The sequence below is a fragment of the Actinia tenebrosa genome, unplaced genomic scaffold (genome assembly GCF_029948245.1).
Source record: "Actinia tenebrosa isolate PJP-AT-01 unplaced genomic scaffold, QUT_ActTen_1.0 PGA_scaffold13__45_contigs__length_12533684, whole genome shotgun sequence".
Lineage (NCBI taxonomy): Eukaryota > Metazoa > Cnidaria > Anthozoa > Actiniaria > Actiniidae > Actinia > Actinia tenebrosa.
In genome coordinates, this window is record NW_028292573.1 from 11,461,700 (window position 1) to 11,480,756 (window position 19,057).

Genomic DNA, 19,057 nt, shown 5'->3' on the forward strand with positions numbered 1-19,057 from the left:
GTATATATTTTGTTTTATTTTCTAAATTTGGAACTAATTTCTCGACCTTGTTAACCATTAATCTTTCTGGAGCTAATGGATATTCATTATGCAGATTATGTAATTCAATTGGGTATTCTAAATCAACTTCTAGTATACATGGATGTTTCTTCCAATTCTTAATCTCAGTTTTATTCATCCATTTGAAATTATGTGTTGGTAGATTCTGACTCATAGCCCAACCATAAAGATTATTAGCGTCTAAATATTTTATAAATACTGATTTTTGCTTTTTATCGAATGATTTCATATATTTATTGTTAGCTTTTGCATATCGTTTCATTATCGTAGAGATACCACCACGTACACCTTTTTCGATCATCAACAACATATCTATATCTGAAAGCAATTCTAAATTAATTTTCGTCATCTTCAGCATAGCATCCCAAGATAGTCCTGGTGCTGTATAATACCAACAAGGATCTAGTTTATAATATCTCATACATACATCTCTGAAGCTTTCGAACACATCGGTAAGTAGAATTACATCGCTCCTAAGATATAGATTATGATAATCACGTATTGTCTTATGTTTAAAAGTTTTCCATACTTCCTGAGAATGTTTGTAGTCATCATCTGAAATATCACAATCATTCAACTTGCTATAAAATTCATCTTTTGGAGGTAAGAATGTTTCGTCTAATTTGTCTAACGAATTGACGTAATCGTATGGATAAACACCTTTCCTAAGCAATAGTTTCAACCTTCTACCATCATAAAACCTATTCATATTTCTAAAACTAGTCTTTCCTAGATTGTTAACTAGGGTGTCCAACGATGAAGACATAAATTTGAAACTATCAATGAATCTTATCTCACGTTTCACATTACACACTTTACCATTCTTAGTTTGAAATGTATCAACTGTTATCTCCTTTTTGAAACTGATATATTTCTCCTCATTGTTGGGTATACAATCTATTTTACCTTCTGTAACACCTAGATTTTTGATAAATAAATGAGCATCATAACCTGATAAATTATGAAATATCACTGGTATATGTTTAGGCATCTTGTAATTCAAATTACAATCGTTATGTGCTGCTCCTCTATATTTACCTGTAAGATGGTCATGATCTAATACTTTATCCCCGTTTAATTCTTTATCACATATATGACATATAATAGCCTTTTCATACGCTTTTTTATCCTTTCTTGTCATCTTTACCACTTTGTTATAATGATATTTCGAATATATATTCCTAACAGTCTCTTCTATTGATTTCATGAACTTTTGACCTATATCCTCATCCTCTGATTTAGCAGTATATTCATATATTTTTGGTTCATATAGACTATCATCATAGCATTTTACTAGATATGAATAACCAGAGGGTTTATGCTTTTGATACTGCTGAGTATATGATTTTTTATCATTTGGTTGACATGAAGAGATATTCTCTGTTAAGCATTCAAAATCACTATATATAACAAATGGAACTCTCATAGAATGATTATAATTCTTAAACGAAAGTGTTGCTCCTTTCTTAGATAACTCTATCTTAACTGAATCATGATTCTTACAATATTCAGAATGTTTATCAAGGCTCTTTTGTGTTTTGTATGAGATGAGGCATCGTTCGCAATAAAACCTTGCATGTTCGTTCTTAGTAACTTGAGATGATATTAGTCTACTCATATTCTTAATCCAACAATAATGATTAGTCTTAGCGTTTGATATCATTAGCAAATTTATAGTATTCTTACCATTTTCATTTCCACTTATTCGAGTAGGATATACTTTATCATTCTCATAACCATATACGTTTATCCTATATTCTGTATTATTCTTCTCAAATATATCGATTTTATCCACTTGTACAGGGAATTCAAGTCCATTCCAGCATAGTTTTTCAGCGTTTGCTATTAATTTTTTTGATATCTTTTCTAGATCTCTATTTCCTGGATAAATAGCTTGTGTCACTGCCCACATGAAACATTTATTATCATCGTTTTTTGGGTTAACGATAGCTTTTTTCAACTTGAGCTTCTGTGGTAGTTCGATCCAAGATTTTGCTGCTATAGGTTGGTATTTATCCACATGAATATCTAAGTATGTCACACTTTTGAATATCCATCCTGAACCTTGATTTTGGAAATTGCTAAACTTTTCCAATATATCATTAATCATTGTTTCATAAACATCATTCATATTCGTTGCTTGTGTAATTATCACTATATTAGTATGAAAATAACCATATGTATACACGATATCATCATCATGAGTTTTCTTATAAAATTCACATTCTAATATTAGCTTCATCTTAATAGGTTTTTCCTGTTTATCGATTAAACTAAAAACACTATTCCTAATCTTCATAAGGAAGGTCTTAGGATCCATCTTATCAACTCCACTTATTCTATATGATTTTAAAAATCCTTTCATTGCTGATTCTTTCTTTTGTACGATTGTCGGCTTCTTGGTTATATCATAAATATCTTTTACTATTTTCTTTAATGTTTCCAAACGTTTATTTAGGGGTTTCTCAACCTCTGGTGGAACATATGATATAATCCAGTCTGCAAATTCATTTAATTTCTTACGCATAGTATATGTGGTAGATATAACCTTTTCTTGATTTATATCCTTCATAGATACTTTCATTGGTTTCATAATAGGTACATTAATTTCAGGTACTGATTGATCCAAAATATTACTTGTCATATTATTACTAACATAACTTGTATTCAATTTATATGATTTTAATTCAACCATTTTTTTTTTTCTATTATACTATATCTCTATTTCTTTAAGCCCTAATCAAATATTTCCTTTTAAGCTAACCTCGTAACCAAGCGTAGAAACCAAACATTGTAACTCAGAGGATGAATCTAGCATTAAAAACCTAGTAATTAAGCTCTCTTATTAAAGACAAAATCCAATTCTAGTTGGTGTCAAATGATAAATCTATTTATTAAATTACACCTTAATGCTAAAAAACTTATTTCCAAGAATTCAAGACAAAATTCACTTCCAAGAATTCAGGGAAAAGTTTCATCTAGTAAATTATACCTTGATGCTTAATGATAAATCTAGTCAAAAAATCCATACTCTGAATCTGAGGCAAAAATCGCCAGAACCGGCCATTCCCTACTACTACACAAGACTATGAATTTTGGGACAGTCTTAAAGTGCACCTCAAGTGTAATTTTTCCCCTATTTGGAAGAAATCCTCAATATCTCAGTAATACTTTTTTGCATTTTTTTCCCATTTTGGAGAAATTCGTAAGCTTTTACAGCGTTTTAAAGTACGCAAAAAACTAGTGTCCAGTCACTCACAACATGTCAGCACCGCGTCACAAGAAGTCCTGGTACGAGAAAAATATACGTCATCGGGGTGAGATGTCATGCCACCTATTGTTGCAAAGCATTGTACAAGTTTTGTAAGAAGTTATTTTGTTGTCATAAAATGCCTAAATATTGTGTTGTAACTCACTGTAAAAGTGAATCCAACTTGAAAGAAGGCATCAGTCTGCATACGATTCCCTTCTTTAACGATGATCGCCCAGAAGCGAAAAAAAGACGTAAACGATGGGTTGACTTCGTATGCCTTCACCGCAAACACTGGCAACCATCAGAATGGTCCGCAATATGCTCAAAGCATTTCAAGTCGCAAGACTATGAAACCATGTTTTCAAATATCGAGGGCTTGAAAAACCCTGTCCACCCAAGATTACGGCGAGATGATTTTGGCATAATAGCGTATCCAACTGTTTTTGTCAGCGACGAAGAGAAAGCGCCACCACAAAGTGCGCGAACGCGTAGGAAGGTAAGCTTAGTCAGCAATGATAACTATGTTTTCATGCTTATATTTGGATTTGGGAATTGTTCACTTAATCGAATAGATTTCGCTTATCTATGGTACTGATGGTGTGCGTAAAATATTTCGTAGATCATGAAAGAAATAAGGCAATCTCAAAAGGTCGCTGAAACTGTAGGGGACCCATGTATGCAGACAGAAGAGCATGATATCCAGTCAGTGTCACCAGTCGCGGAAATCAATGACGTGAGTTGATTTTTACTTCAGAAAACGTATATCGTATATCATTAAGTATTACGGTAATATTCTTTGAAATGTTTCTCTTATATAGGAAAGGAGAGACGACACAAACCATCCCAGCATCATGTCAACGCACCAGCAGCAAACTCCGGGAAAACACTGGAGTCTCGATCAGAGTTCCACTATTCCGACACCACATCAATCCTCGTCGAAAGAACGACAAATGCGAAACAGGATTATCACGCTACGTTCGCATTTGAAGATAAAGAAAGAACAGTTGAGGAAAGAAAAACTAAAAAGTTAGTAAAGTCGGACTTTCCTTGAAAACAAACAAACTGTATTCCATTACTCTTATAATTACGGCACAACTAGATTGCGTTTATAATTTTGTCAACTATTTATCTTTCGTAGACCAGAAATTACTAGAGCAGCTAGAAACTTTGTATTGTAAAGACTCCATTGGCCAAAAAAGTGCACCACCGCACGAGAATAATGTTGAAGATCACCTTGATGATCCTTGTAAAGAAGATTGTCTATCTTCGGACGAAGATGAAGAGATGTTATCGGACGAGAATGAGGTTGACATGGAGTATGAGACAGAAACAGAAACAGAATCGTCGATAACCGATGAAGAGGACAACCAACCATCAAGGTATATTTCCCATGTCCATATTTTTGGTGTAACATCAGGACTTACATGATAACAAATCCTGATTTCTTTCCCTTGTTCAGTTTCATTGTAGGAGAAGACAATCTAAGGACTCATCCCAAGTTCATTGTTTTCTGGTCGCAGCTGCTAATGCTCTTCCAAATTTGCCATTCTTGTGGTGCAAAAAAACCTCTTGTAGAAGCAAAAGAAATTGGTACCATGGTTGTAGTGACAACTGACTGCTCAAGTCCTAAATGTCCTAAAAGACACACCGTTTGGTCAAGTCAACCAAACATGCCATCTATGAAAATTCCTGCTGGGAATTTTCTATTGTGCATGGCAATACTGTTAAGTGGAGGATCAGTCACGAAAGTGTTCACTATGTTTAAACACATGGGCCTTAGATGTATGTCCCTGGCTTCATTCTTCCATCATCAAAGAGTGGGTTTGGAAACATATGCCATATTTTTTGATTGGTTTTATTACTAACATCATTATTTTCATCAATACCTGTTGCTTTTGATCTCATTTAATACATTGCAGTCATTTTTATTCCCTCTAGACAAAACTCTTCCCTACCATTCTGCTATATTGGAGAGCATACCAGTCGAAAATGATTGAAAAGGTGAAAAGTTTGGGAAGTGCCCTTGTGATGGCTGGAGATGGTCGCCACGACAGCATGGGGCATTCAGCTAAATTTGGAGCATACACAATGTTTTGTTGCACTCTCCCAATGATTTTACACTTCGAGTTAATCCAGGTACAGTATATAGCAATACAGCAAATAAGTAGAGTTTTTCTCTTTATTTTTATAACTATCCTGAACAATAAGTGGGAGAAAATCAAAAGTACTGTAAGTATGAAGATTTTTTGATAATCATATTCAAGTTGAATTATTCATGTATACTTTATAATGACAATACTTATAATAACAATGATAGTCATAATAATAATGACAAAAATAATCATAACTACATTATGATGATAATGATAAATACCTTTTTTAAATTGTTGTACTGTACCTTTGTTTAGAGAAACCAAGCAGGAAACAGCCCTGCCATGGAGTTCATGGGTTTCCAACAAGCAATGACTTTTTTAATGGGACTGGAATTGGAGATATCAACATTTATTTCTGACAGGCACACAACTATTACAAGCTGTATGAAGAAAAATTATTCTAATATAACACACTATTTTGACCTGTGGCACCTGAAGAAAAGTATGTATATATATTTATTATATTGGATTTTGATATTGGATTTTTTTCATATGATTTTTATATGATATAGTGCTTATTTGAATAATTACAATCAATATTTCAATCAGAAATTCGCAAAACTCTCACCAAGATTGCAAAACTGTCAGGATGTGAGGTATTGTCAGAATGGATCAAGCCTGCTGAAAACCACCTCCACTGGAGTGCGACATCGACCCACAATGGTAATGGTCTAGTGATATGGGCGAAATTCATTTCCTACCTGGACCACATTATAAACAAGCACACTAATCTTGGAAATGCATTGTTTAACAAATGCCATCATGGGCCCAATATTCCTCACCGGAAATGGTTGCAAAAGGGTTAGTAAAATTCTATGCCTTGTATTTTTCAAAAACACTGCACTGCATTTTGATATAGCCATCAAACACATTCACATCTCTATATATTTAATCTTGCTGTCTATCTTCTAAGGTTTGTTCACTGGAGTATCTTTGTTGCTTGCAGATAGCATACTCTATGAGAAAGTGGTACAAGCTCTAACTAAGCAAAGCCTCATAGATGGCATCATGCAAGCTTCTCCCTTGTCTCAGACCAGCTGCCTCGAAGGCTTCCATTCTGTGGTTAACCATTTTTCACCAAAAATGATTGCATATTCCTACAGTGGACAGTATTGCCGGTATGAAAAATACTCCATGGAAAGTTTTATAAAAATGTAAGTTGATTCACAGTGCCTAATATTGCTAATACTTGTCAAATTCTTGTTTTATTAGACATATCTTGGCTGCTGTCCATTTTAATATGAATCTTCACAGAGATGTTTCAACAACAGCCGATGGTTCAAGCAGAATAAAGGTGGTTTACCCGAAGTTTAAAAATGGAGAGGCCACAGTGAGAGAGCAGAGGATTACCCAGAATTTTGGTAAAAAGAATACATTTTTAAAATACCAATCAATGATCATTAAATTCTAGCAAAAGCAGTAGAAATTCTAGTAGCAGTATAAGTAATTACAGCTGCTAGGTTTCTTACCATAATTCTGTGTACTTGTTACACAGTAACTGTGGTGCTCTTAATTTGGTGCAATATTTTCACAAGTTTATGAAAACCAAAACAGTAGCATTCCTAGAACCACATATACAAGTATTTTGATTCCCATAATGTAATGTTTTCACAGACTATGTGGAAGAAATCTTTCAGACATTCTTGACAAACAGCCAGTACCTTAAAGATGCTATGCAAGATCTCGTCAACATGACTCCACCACCCATGAACACAATGCTGGTGAAACAACCCAGAGCTGAAGCTATCCAGAAAAGTAATGCACGCAAGGCAATGACAGTAAAGGATGTCCCACCAACTACACCAGGTACATGTATGCAAAGTAAATAAAAGTAAGGATTTTTTTGTTGTAAATTTCAAAAGTTAGTTGGACTATCTTATGCTATTTTCTTTCAGTACCTCAGATTCCTCCGCAACCAGCACCACAAGATAATGCAAGATCAAAACCATGCTGTAGAATATGCAAAAGGCCCATGAAAGGGCATCACCTTTTACTTGATTGTCCCCGAAATCAGAAATAGCAGTGCAGCAGATACAAGAAATAAAAACAAAAACCCATAGTAAATGACAACCCAAATAAATTAGCTAAAAGGAAAATCCATGACACTTATTCACAGTTATAAGTGTTATTTATAATAGATTAAAACTATCTTAAAAGAGGGGAATCATTCTATTTCCTGACAAGGAAGTAGCATGCACTGTACAAATGATTTGTTCTGGATTACAGTAAGGTTCAGACCAAAGATGAAATCCACATGTATCAAATATACTTATATAACATAGAAGAACATGAATGTTGAAAGAAGTGCAAAAATTATGTTTTCAATTCTGCACAAATACGTTTTTCAAGGAATGCATAATAAAAAGATAAGACTGCTGAATTCATATGGTACTACAAATGATAAAGATTTATTGCTTGTTGTTGTTACTCTCATACTAGAGTACAAACACTAAAAGTGTGCAACACTTTGCACTATTTAGTAGTAAATAGTGCTAATCAAACAATAGAAAACAATAGGATTAGCATTATTTAGCATTATTTAGTGGTATTTATGTTGCACACTTGCAGTGTTTGTACTCTAGTATATTAAATAGTTTTAATTATGATAGCGAGTCATTAGCTCTCATCGAGGTCAAAACCAGTAAATTCTTGGTCAGACATAAACTTTTGCCTAATTGTAGTATAGGCACACGCTGGTAGCGGGATCCTCTTCTTACCTAAGTAGCCATATACCATTCGGGAGAATTCTCTGTAAGCAACACTTCGTAGAAAACTAGGATCAAAGAATGACTCATAATCAGTGCTCTGGAGATCGAAGTAGAAACGTTGCTACTCGAAAAAGCACATGTATATTTATGCCAAACCCTTACTCATTTTCCGAACCAGTCTGTCGATATCGTGTTTTGCTTTTCGTGTTGTAACGATCGGCCGCCAATCGCAGACTCCACTTCTCCAAACAAACCGGCTGGAATCCTGGGTGGTCGGTGATACATCGAAGCTCTTTCTCTCCAACATCATCCTGAACAAGATCGCTTTGTAGTGCTTCGCCACAGCCATCCAGCTCATCACAACAGTAACATTCACTAATATTTTGAAGAAGGGCTACGCTGCAGTTACCGCATTTACACCTGAAAAATATTCGTGACCTTCGATTTAGAAGATATACGAATTGTAAGACTGCAATGTGTACGAAAGCTTACCATGAACTAACAAGCACAGTTCCTGCCAACCGAGACTTCAGTTCTGATTCTTGTTCTTCGATTTGCTTCACTTCTTTATCGTATTGAGATATCCATTCTGCATCGGCTAGAGGTTCATCAGAATAAGGTATCTCATCGTTTTCAGAGTCGTAATTCTCAGTTAGACAAGTTAGTTCCGATGGTAGTTCGCCGGCCGTGTTGTCTTCGAGCTCGAAGTCAGTAATATCGGACGAGGAATCATATTTTGAGCTACATGATGCGCTTGTAGTTGCCATAAATATGTTTTTCTGAGAAAACTAGTTTTTTTAAACGAAACAGTTGATGCACTGGCGAAGAATTTGGACACAACAACATAAAGTTTACACACAAGAAATGAAGATAGCTTTGGTTCCTTCCACCCCGATGACGTATTCGCACCAGTCCCCCAAATGAGCGGAGCTGTTATGAAAACCGGGAATTTCAAATCTTTTAAAAAAATCAACAATTCGTTCAATTTCCTTTTTTTTATTATTTTTCGTTATTATATGTGTATATCTCCACTTCCAAATAGGGGAAAAATTACACTTGAGGTGCACTTTAAGCTTTAAAGCTCTTCCCGATTCTTTCTAAGGTTTCAAATATTTCAGTAAGATAATAAGTTATATGACTAATATCTAAATTATAACTTCAGTGTATCGATAAATGTGAGACAGAAATGTCTCGATCAACCATGATTAATGGCCTTGATTAAAGGCATTAAGTGAAACTCAAAGAGTAAGAAGAACAAAATAAATAAATTATCAGTTAAACTTCTAGGATTTTACCTACGGGCCACAACTGACCCCTAATGTATAATTTGTCTGGCTCCGCTTTGCTGAAGTACGCTGGAATTGAGTTCTCTCTAGCTTTTTTTAGTGTTGCCATCTGAGCGCGCCTTCTTATAAGTATTTCTTGTGGCAAATCCACGTACATTTGGTACTTGGTTCCTTTAAGCTCCCTTCCACGAGACATAATGCTCTCTGCATCTTTTGCTCTTAGGAATCTGGCTAGTATTGGTCTTGGTCTATCTGGTTTACTTCTCCTGTCTCTCCTGGCCGGATTACGGTGGACCCTTTGTATTTCTACGGTGTCTGTAAGATTAAGAATTTCCGCAGACTAGAGGCCCCGCAGGCGCCATAAATATTTAACATCAAGAATCAGTCGAGCGTGCATCATTAACTTGTAAGTAGTTTTCTTTTTTTTTTCTTTTTCCTTTTTAATTTGCCCCTTTTTGTGAAGCTTATTAATTATAAGTTGTTTGTTGTAGCGAATCGTACAATCTTCCGTGTAATTGTCGAACAATTGTCAAGCTGGAGCTAATAAATACGTATGTTGGAGTCAATGTGTACGAAGGCTCGACTATTTATGTAGTTGGAGACTACATTCATTCGAAGTTAATGTCATTTATCATTGACTTTGGTTATCGAAATCGCCGAAATTATCTAAACTAGAAGATGTACGACCAGGATGGAAGAAATTTGGATGAATTTGGTGAAGATTTAAGAGAGAGATTTGAGAGAGTAAAATCAGTCCACGAGCAAGTACATGAAGAATCGCACGTGCGACACAGGGAGCCCAACCAGAAATTCCAAGAAATTAAGGGAGCAGTGTCAGCAAAACCAAGCGTAGAGAATGGTGGAAAAAAGGTGACATGGCCATCATTAACGCAAGATTTAGTTGGTTTTGGTGCTGAACAACGAGAGCCCGATGTTAGAAGATCTTCGAGAGTTAGAGAACCAAAGAAATTTGGCGAAGAAGAAGTCAGAGCCGAACGAGCGATTCGGTATAGACGTAGTAGATCAGGATATCTTGGAGAGCTGAGGAAGAATTGGAACAGAGTACAAGAATTGATGAAGAGCCCTGAAGTCGACGTGGTAACACTAGAAGATAGTGTCCAAAAGTACAATGAAGCGTTCAGGAAGTTTGTCGATGCCCACGAGATATGTATGGAGATTGAAGATGACGAAGAGAGGAGAACACTGTTAATGGATAGTTATGAAAACCAGAGAGACATGAAGTGGCAGATAGAAAACTTGTTGAATGAGTGGAGAGCCAACAAGCAAAGACCAAAGTCCCCATCCGAATCTGGATTCAGTCGTGCTTCTAGTTCGTCTAGTATAAAAGAGAAAACGAAATTTATGGAAGAAGCGAGACTTAGAGTAAATGCGCTGAAGCAGAAACAAGATTTAGATCGCCAAATGGAGCAGATAGAGAAGCAAAAGGCAGAACTTAGCAGAAAAATCGAGCTGATAGACGCGGAAACCCAGGCGAAGCAGGCTGCTCTAGAATTGATGCTAGAACAATACGTTACGGAAGAAAACGTTGAACATTCCCGTTGGGAAAGCGAGAACCACATTGAGATTACACCCCAGTTCAGCCGCCCACGGCCTCAATCCCCATTGAAAAGAGATGACCAGTATTCCAAGAAAACTTTCGTACCTGTAGTGACTAGTGAATTCGCGATGAAAGGTACGCACATGCAGGTTCCTGATCCACTTCCATCGTGTCACCATACCATTCCCAGTGTTTATACTAATTGTTGTTATACGAGCCCGAAAATGGCGTCGACACCCGTTACCCTTACAGAGAAACTCACTAGCTCGCCGCAAGTGAGCCAAGGGATGGCGCTGAGAGCATCGGCGTCGCCGTATGTTCCAGCTGTTCAAAATCCAACGCCGACAGAGTTTTGTCCCTCGTATGCCCCTCCATCACTACCCAGAGAAAGTTCCATGGTAGACGCTTGGACGACGATAGCGCAAGCAATCAAACAAGGTCCGTCCCTACCGAAAGTGGAATTAATGAAGTTTAGTGGAGACCCCCTGGAGTACGCAGAGTTCGTTACGAATTTCAAGGATAACATCGAAAGTCAAGTGTCGGACGAGTCGCAGAGACTTACCCGTTTACTAGCACAATGCGTAGGAAAGGCGAAGGAAGCAATTAGAAGCTGCGTGAACCTCCCGGTTTGCGAAAGATACGTTGAAGCGTGGCGAACTCTACATCAGAACTTTGGACAGCCGCACATGGTAGCTGAATCTCACGTCAGGAGACTGAAAGAGATTCTGATCGGAAGAGCTGACGCTAGCAGCCTGATGGAGTTCGCGAGGAAGCTGGAAGACGCAAGGAGAGTGCTTACTAACATGGGTTTCAGTTATTCAAGTCGCTTGGACAACGAAGAGACCATAGTCATGCTGATGAGAAAACTGCCAGACGAAGGCTTAAAGAGGAAATGGGCCGACAAAGCTGGAGATCTTATCAAGATAAAGGGCAGAGCTGAGTATGCAGACTTCGTCCAGTTCGTTAAGAATACAGCGGACAGAATTAACAACAGATACGGACAGGAACTAAGGGTGACTTCCTCGACGACAGAAAAGGAAAGAAGAGATCCAAAGAAAGAAAGATCTGACCAAAGATATAAAGTCACGACCTTAGCAGCCGTTCAAAGTGATCAGAGCCAATGCCCATCTGCGATCGCTCACAAATGCCCACAATGTTCAGGACCTCACGGAGTTTGGAGATGCTGGAAATTCAAAAGTTCTTCTCTAAAAGATCGTCTTAAGACGGTGAAGCAACACGGTCTTTGCAGAGCCTGCCTTGAAGAAGGACACTGCGCCAAGTCGTGTACAAAGGGATTCAAGTGTAGAATCTCAGGATGCGGTAAGGAGCATCACTACTTGATTCACATCGAAGACAGCGAAGGAGATTGCGTGAAAGACAACAGCAATTCAACTCGGAAGAGCGTCGAAAGAAATGTACAAGTAAGAGAGGCGACATCAGGGAGTCAGGAAAGAACAAACTCAGTAAAGACAACTAGTCAGTCAACGCCTTCGACCGTCTGCCCAAATGCTATAGCAGTAGAGCCAAGTGATCTCGTCACAGTCAGCGCACTAGAAGTTTGCAGACCGAAAGTATGCTTCAAGGTTGTACCTGTCAAGGTCAGCACCCCTCAGAGTGACAAGCAGATCATCACATATGCATTCTTTGACAGTGGTTCGGACGCAACCCTCTGTATGGAGAGCTTAATAGACGAATTAGAGATCAAAACCAAGAGGCAAGCAAGATTTACGATGTCTACCGTCAATTCGCAGGAAAGGAAATGCGGATATGAAATAGACTTAAAAGTAGAATCTTTGGCTGGAGACGCACACTTCCGTTTAGAGAACGCACTGACCACGAGACATCTTCCTGTTCTGCCGAAGCATGTGGCGACCAATGAAGAAATAAAGAAATGGCCGCACCTTAAAGATCTTACCCTAAGAGAAATCGACAGAAGAAGGGTAACCATCCTCATCGGTAGCGACCGTCCAGATATTATAGAGAAAGAACTGGATAGAAGAGAAGGTGGTAAGGGAGAGCCTTTTGCGGTGAAAACCCCCTTCGGTTGGACTGTCTATGGACCTATAGTAGAATCTACAGAAAGTCAAGTGAATGTGAGTCTTACTAGCACCGAACACGAGAAGCTAAACCTTCAAATAGAACGCATGTATAACGACGAGTTCGGGAACTCTTATAATGACGCAGATGAAGGTATGTCCATCGAAGACCACAGAGCGAAAGATATTATGGACAAATCAGTAAAGTTAATTGACGGACATTATCAATTAAGACTTCCATTTCGTCAAGATCGCCCGATTCTTCCAGATAGCCGAGCGACCGCGGAAAGGAGATTAGAATGGTTGAAGAAAAGGATGCAGAAAGATGAAAAATTTAAAGAGAAGTACAATCAAGTCATGGAAAAGTACAAAAGTGAAGGTTCTTCGAGGGAAGTGCTGGAAGAGGAACTCCATAACCTGAAACCAGTATGGTACTTGCCTCACCATGCAGTTTGGCATCCGAGGAAACCAGAGGAACCGCGAGTAGTGTTCGATTGCGCCGCCAAGAGTGGAGGTACTTCGTTGAATGAACAGTTACTTCAAGGACAAGAGAATACAAGTCCGTTGATTGAAGTAATCCTAAGATTCAGAGTGAACGAAGTTGCTGTGGCAGCAGATATTAAGAGAATGTTTCATCAAGTCCACGTAGTGCCAGAGGACCGCGGCGCATTGTGTTACCTATGGTGGCCAAACGGAGATTTAACTAAAGAACCCAAAGTTCACCAAATGCTCGTACATATATTTGGTGCAACATCATCGCCGAGCATCGCTGGTTATGCACTGAGAAGAACCGCAAAGGACAACGAGCACGACTTCATGCCAGAGACCATCGATGCTGTGTATAAAGATTTTTACGTTGACGACTTGTTGAAATCGTTTGCTGATGTTGATCGAGCTATACGAGTGAGCAAGCAGTTACAGACCTTGCTAGCTAGAGGAGGATTCAAGTTAACAAAGTGGATGTCCAGTCATCGCGAAGTTTTGTCAGAATATCCAGTAGAGGAACGCGCACCAGCGATCAAGGACTTAGATTTAGCGTCAGAAAGTCTACCTGTAGATAGAGCCCTGGGAATCCACTGGGACGTAGAACAAGATACCTTTAACTTAGTTACGAGTAGCAAGGCACATCCGGAGAATCGAAAGGGCGTCCTGTCATCAGTTGCAACTGTTTATGATCCCCTCGGGTTTGCAAGCCCTCTTCTCCTACCTGGTAGAGAAATAAATCAAGAACTTTGCCATAGGAGATATGACTGGGACGAGAATCTCCCACCAGATATACTTGCCAGTTGGATAGAATGGAAAAAAGGACTTGCAAGTTTGAAAGATCTAAGTATTCCACGTTGCTTCAAACCAAAGAACTTTGGTACTGTAGTGAGGGCGGAGCTCCACCATTTTGCTGACGCTTCACAAGAACATGGTTACGGAACGGTTTCCTACCTGAGACTGATAAACGAAAGAGGTCAGATTCATTGTAGCTTTGTGATGGGAAAGTCTCGTGTTAGACCTTTGAAGAGCACAATGACCGTACCCAAGCTGGAACTTACAGCCGCAACCCTGCTTGTTCAGATGAATAAGTTGATTGTCAGAGCGTTGCAAAGAAGACTCAGGATCGACAACGTCAGTTATTGGACAGATTCTATTATCGTTCTTAGATACATCTTCAACGAAGTGAGAAGATTTACCACCTTCGTCGCAAATCGTGTTGCCATTATTCGACAAGAATCGGTTCCAGAACAGTGGAAACACGTAAGATCCGAGCTTAATCCAGCTGATTATGCTTCAAGAGGGATCAAGGCAACAGAATCAAGAAAGCTGCAGATATGGAGACAAGGACCAGAGTTTTTGTGGACGGAAGAAGAAGAATGGCCTCCACAGCCACCAGAGATATCGGCAACATTGTCAGAAACGGATGAAGGAGTTAAGAAGGAGAAAGTGACAGTCGGAGCAACGACGCTGCAGAAGGACTTTTGGGACTCACTGTTTCGCAAGTACTCGACCTGGAACAGGCTAAGAAGAGCAGTTGCATGGCTCATCAGAGCTGTTCGTAAGTTGATTGAAGCTTGGCCGCGTAAAGCTGAGCGCGACAGCGCCAAGAGCTTGCGACCCAGTCAGGAGACCTTGTCAGTTTCGGAAGTTGAAACAGCGGAGAGAAGAATCGCGAGATTCATCCAGAAGGAGTCGTTCTTAAACACTCAAGACAGTGAAGTAGGAATCTTGAGCAAGGAAGTTAAAGAACGATTCATCCACCTGAAGCCAATTTTAGAAGACGGAGTGATTCGGGTAGGAGGGAGATTGGATCGTTCACATCTGTCCTATGATGCGAAGCATCCCATCATCTTGCCTGGAAAACATCCAGTAACAGAGCTGATAATACGTCATTATCACTATCGCAATGGTCACGTTGGAACCAATCAAGTATTAGCCGAGATACGACAACGTTTTTGGATAATAAGTGGAGTGTCGTCGGTTGGAAGAGTCTTACGCAAGTGCCACGAATGCAGGCGTCAGAATGCTAGGATGGGAGAACAGATTACAGCTCCACTACCTGAAGTGAGATCGTCTTCGGACGGACAAGAACTAGTCTATCCGTTTGCCGCAGTCGGCTTAGACTACTTTGGACCGCTGTACGTCAAAATTGGACCAAATACAAGATCCAAGAGAGATCCTGCCTTGAACAAGCGATACGGTTGCATATTCACGTGCCTAAGGTACAGAGCAGTCCACATCGAGGTGGCACAAGACTTATCTACTGATAGTTTTATCAACGCAGTGATACGTTTCGTTAGTAGACGTGGACCCCCAAGAATCATATACAGTGATAACGGCACTAATTTCAAGGGAGCAGAGTTAGACGTCATCAAAGCAATGAAGACGTGGAACCAAGATCGGATACAGAACGAGCTGAATCAAAGAGATGTACAGTGGAAGTTCAATCCTCCCGCAGCGAGTCACCAAGGTGGCGTTTGGGAACGTCTTATCCGATCAGTCAGAAGAATTCTACACTCCATGTTAGGAGAGCGTCTTGTAAATGATGAAACGCTTCACACATTCTTAACAGAAGTAGAGAAGATCATGAATGACAGACCCATAACGAACGTCTCAAGTGATCCCCGAGATTTAGAGGCACTCACACCAAACCACATATTGCTACTCCGCAAGAACACATCCCTACCCCCAGACGAGATAAAGGATGTCGACAAATATAAAGCAAGATGGAAGCACGCCCACCTGTTAGCAAACGAGTTTGGCAGCGATGGACAAAAGAATACCTGCCGATGCTGCAAGAGCGACAGAAATGGCTACGAGAAAAAGCTAATTTCAAGGTTGGCGACTTAGTCCTCTTAGCAGACAAGAATACCCCAAGAGGTCAATGGCCAAAGGCATTGATTCAACAGACAATGCCGGATAACGACGGAAGTTGTAAGACAAGTGATCGTGAGGACGGCCGATGGAGAGTACCGCCGAGACGTGCGAAAGCTTTGTATGCTAGAAGAAGAATTAGTTGAAGACCAAGACTGAAGCCGAGGACCAAGCAAGAAGCAGTCCGCAGGAAGAAAGAGTAGCCACAAAAGTGAACACGAAGGAATGAAAGCATTCAAGACTTGAACTGTTTATAATTAAGTTACAAGAGACGTTAAAAAGTGTTAAGTAATTTAGTAAATGATTGTGTTTAGATGGGCAGAAAAGACCCAGAATAGTCTTTGGCGGGGGAGCGTGTAAGATTAAGAATTTCCGCAGACTAGAGGCCCCGCAGGCGCCATAAATATTTAACATCAAGAATCAGTCGAGCGTGCATCATTAACTTGTAAGTAGTTTTCTTTTTTTTTCTTTTTCCTTTTTAATTTGCCCCTTTTTGTGAAGCTTATTAATTATAAGTTGTTTGTTGTAGCGAATCGTACAATCTTCCGTGTAATTGTCGAACAATTGTCAAGCTGGAGCTAATAAATACGTATGTTGGAGTCAATGTGTACGAAGGCTCGACTATTTATGTAGTTGGAGACTACAGTGTCAAAGTCGTAGAAGCTTAGCTTTTCGTCTAGAAATTTTCTTAGAATGAACTCTGTGTTCTGGTCTTCGTCCTCGTCTTCTTCTATGTTAAGGAATTTGATGTTTTCCCTCCTCGAATACGCTTCTAGGTAGAGATTCTTTGTACTAACCTCTTCACATTTAACTTCAAGTGACTTAATTTTAGCTGCTGACTTCTTTATTTCTTGCTGGAGGTTTTGTACAGCTTGATCTTGACAATCTAGTGATCCTTTTAATTCCTTCATATCCTGACAAACGTCTTCTTGCTTTTTCTCTAGAATGTCAGTCTTTTCTTTGAGATTATCGAGTGATAGTTGAAATGAGTTAACTGTATTTTCAATAGCGTCCAGTTTAGAGAGTTTGTGTAAGATTGAATCGAGCTTCTCGCTCAGCTCTTTTGACATGTCGCGGAGCGTGTCTTCTTCCTCTTTGAGATGGCTTTTTATCTTTTTTGATCAGGGGATCTTGTTGAACTTGAAGCTGAACTTGTCGATGAACGATTTCTTCTTTTACTTTTACTTTCTGAAGAAAAACTTTCCGTTTACTCTCTAATTTTTAAATTTCGCGGGAGAGAGCTCTTTCGCCTTCCTTACGCCTCCATCACCTCGGTCCCAGTCGAATGGATTCCATGTGGGAGTTTTCTATTGAATCTGGTTGCGCATGCCCGTGACGTCAAATCTCTATCGAAGTATAAAAATCCATGTTCGTGACGTGTATGGTGGCTCCAGTTCAACCAAAATCTTATAAATTGTTCATGAGTGCTTTAAGCAGTTCACAAAACTCGTAGATCGTGTTTTATCAGGTATAAAAGCCGAGGCTACGCCTCGTGCCGTTTATACCTGGTAAAGCACTCCTACTCGTTTTTTAAACACTACTTATATACAGTCATTATCAATCATTACTCTTTAAAAACAAGTTAATATGAAGGTTAATTTCGTATATCGCTGCTGATAAACGATTTTTAGAACAGTCACCATTAAAGTATTCGTAAAGTATAGCAATTTTCTCCAACTTTTAAATCTTTATTATTCGTCGCAGAAGAGAAAAAAATAATACGCAAAACAATCACTTTACTCACGATAAGAACATTGTTTTAATTTCTCAATTTCTAAATATCGACGTTTTATTTTATATAGCACATGGTTAAAATAATTCTTGAAAGTTCTTTATATTTGATGACGTTCCAAAGTAACTTGGCGATAAAAAAATTTTTGCAAAAAATAAATTTATTGAAAAATAATAAGATTTCACAGATTTAAAGCCAAGACAATATTAAAAAAAGTTTTTCAACAATGAAGCCCATACACATTTTTCAAAGGCACGCAAGGCCCTCGAAGTGGGAAGATATTTTGGCTCTCTCAGAGAGTCAATTATGCACAAATTGGTTTTCCTCGTTTTTCTCGGAATTAAAGCGGTTATTTTGGAAATGAAGTATACCACGGTTTATATCGCATCAAGGTCTTCCTAACACTAAAATATTAGTGAATTCGATGTTTTCGACTGTTGCCGGTGTATGTTCCATTTTTGCCGACATCCTCTCTTAACGACTCACATTCAAAATAGGCTTCATACATAAGCTATCGATCGCAAATATTCTAGTTCTAGTTTTGTCGTATCATAAGCCATTTCCCCGGCTTCCATTATAATATAGCATGCTATTTACTCTCGGGCTCAATTACCATTTGAAACTATATTGGTTTTGTTTGAATAATGCCATACAAACATCGTAGAACAAGCTATAAGCTGAAGCTATCTACCGAAACTATCATGTTTATGTGATATGACTTGAAATGTTAAAAAGAAAAAGGAAAATTCATAGCTACGAACATACTTAAGGTATCAGGGTACCCCAAAATTACTCAAAAGTATCGATTCTTACACTTTTACATTATTGCTATAAAATATAATAAATATTCTTCAGATTCCCCGCCCCCCCACCCCGCCCACCCCCCCCCCCCCTCCCCCCCACGCACACCC

At 38.8% G+C, this 19,057-nt stretch overlaps 4 protein-coding genes and 1 long non-coding RNA gene across 5 annotated transcripts; 3 read left to right on the forward strand and 2 right to left on the reverse strand.

Annotated features, from left to right (window-relative positions):
- Positions 1-57: 57 nt before the first annotated feature.
- On the reverse strand, positions 58-2,704 carry LOC116298905 (uncharacterized). Its single transcript, XM_031707489.2, has 2 exons — positions 488-2,704; positions 58-72 (listed from the first exon to the last, which is right to left on the reverse strand). The coding sequence occupies exons 1-2, from the start codon at positions 2,702-2,704 to the stop codon at positions 58-60; spliced, it is 2,232 nt and encodes a 743-aa protein (XP_031563349.2).
- A 480-nt stretch (positions 2,705-3,184) lies between these two features.
- Positions 3,185-7,850, forward strand: LOC116308560 (uncharacterized). The gene is made up of 12 exons (XM_089028884.1): positions 3,185-3,809; positions 3,933-4,046; positions 4,132-4,339; positions 4,452-4,692; positions 4,773-5,130; positions 5,252-5,449; positions 5,722-5,908; positions 6,016-6,267; positions 6,413-6,584; positions 6,679-6,827; positions 7,081-7,272; positions 7,362-7,850. Exons 1-12 carry the CDS (start codon positions 3,450-3,452, stop codon positions 7,484-7,486), a joined length of 2,556 nt encoding a protein of 851 aa, XP_088885010.1. The 5' UTR covers positions 3,185-3,449; the 3' UTR covers positions 7,487-7,850.
- On the reverse strand, positions 7,573-9,084 carry LOC148911848 (uncharacterized). Its single transcript, XM_089028885.1, has 3 exons — positions 8,667-9,084; positions 8,337-8,594; positions 7,573-8,239 (listed from the first exon to the last, which is right to left on the reverse strand). The coding sequence occupies exons 1-3, from the start codon at positions 8,939-8,941 to the stop codon at positions 8,083-8,085; spliced, it is 690 nt and encodes a 229-aa protein (XP_088885011.1). The 5' UTR covers positions 8,942-9,084; the 3' UTR covers positions 7,573-8,082.
- Positions 9,085-9,782: 698 nt separating this feature from the next.
- LOC148911849 (uncharacterized) lies at positions 9,783-16,390 on the forward strand. Its single transcript, XM_089028771.1, has 2 exons — positions 9,783-9,866; positions 9,952-16,390. The coding sequence occupies exon 2, from the start codon at positions 10,139-10,141 to the stop codon at positions 16,388-16,390; it is 6,252 nt and encodes a 2,083-aa protein (XP_088884897.1). The 5' UTR covers positions 9,783-9,866; positions 9,952-10,138.
- Positions 16,391-16,609: 219 nt separating this feature from the next.
- Positions 16,610-17,022, forward strand: LOC148911850 (uncharacterized). The gene is made up of 2 exons (XR_016119555.1): positions 16,610-16,859; positions 16,944-17,022. It is a non-coding gene; the product is annotated as an uncharacterized LOC148911850 (long non-coding RNA).
- Positions 17,023-19,057: the final 2,035 nt, after the last annotated feature.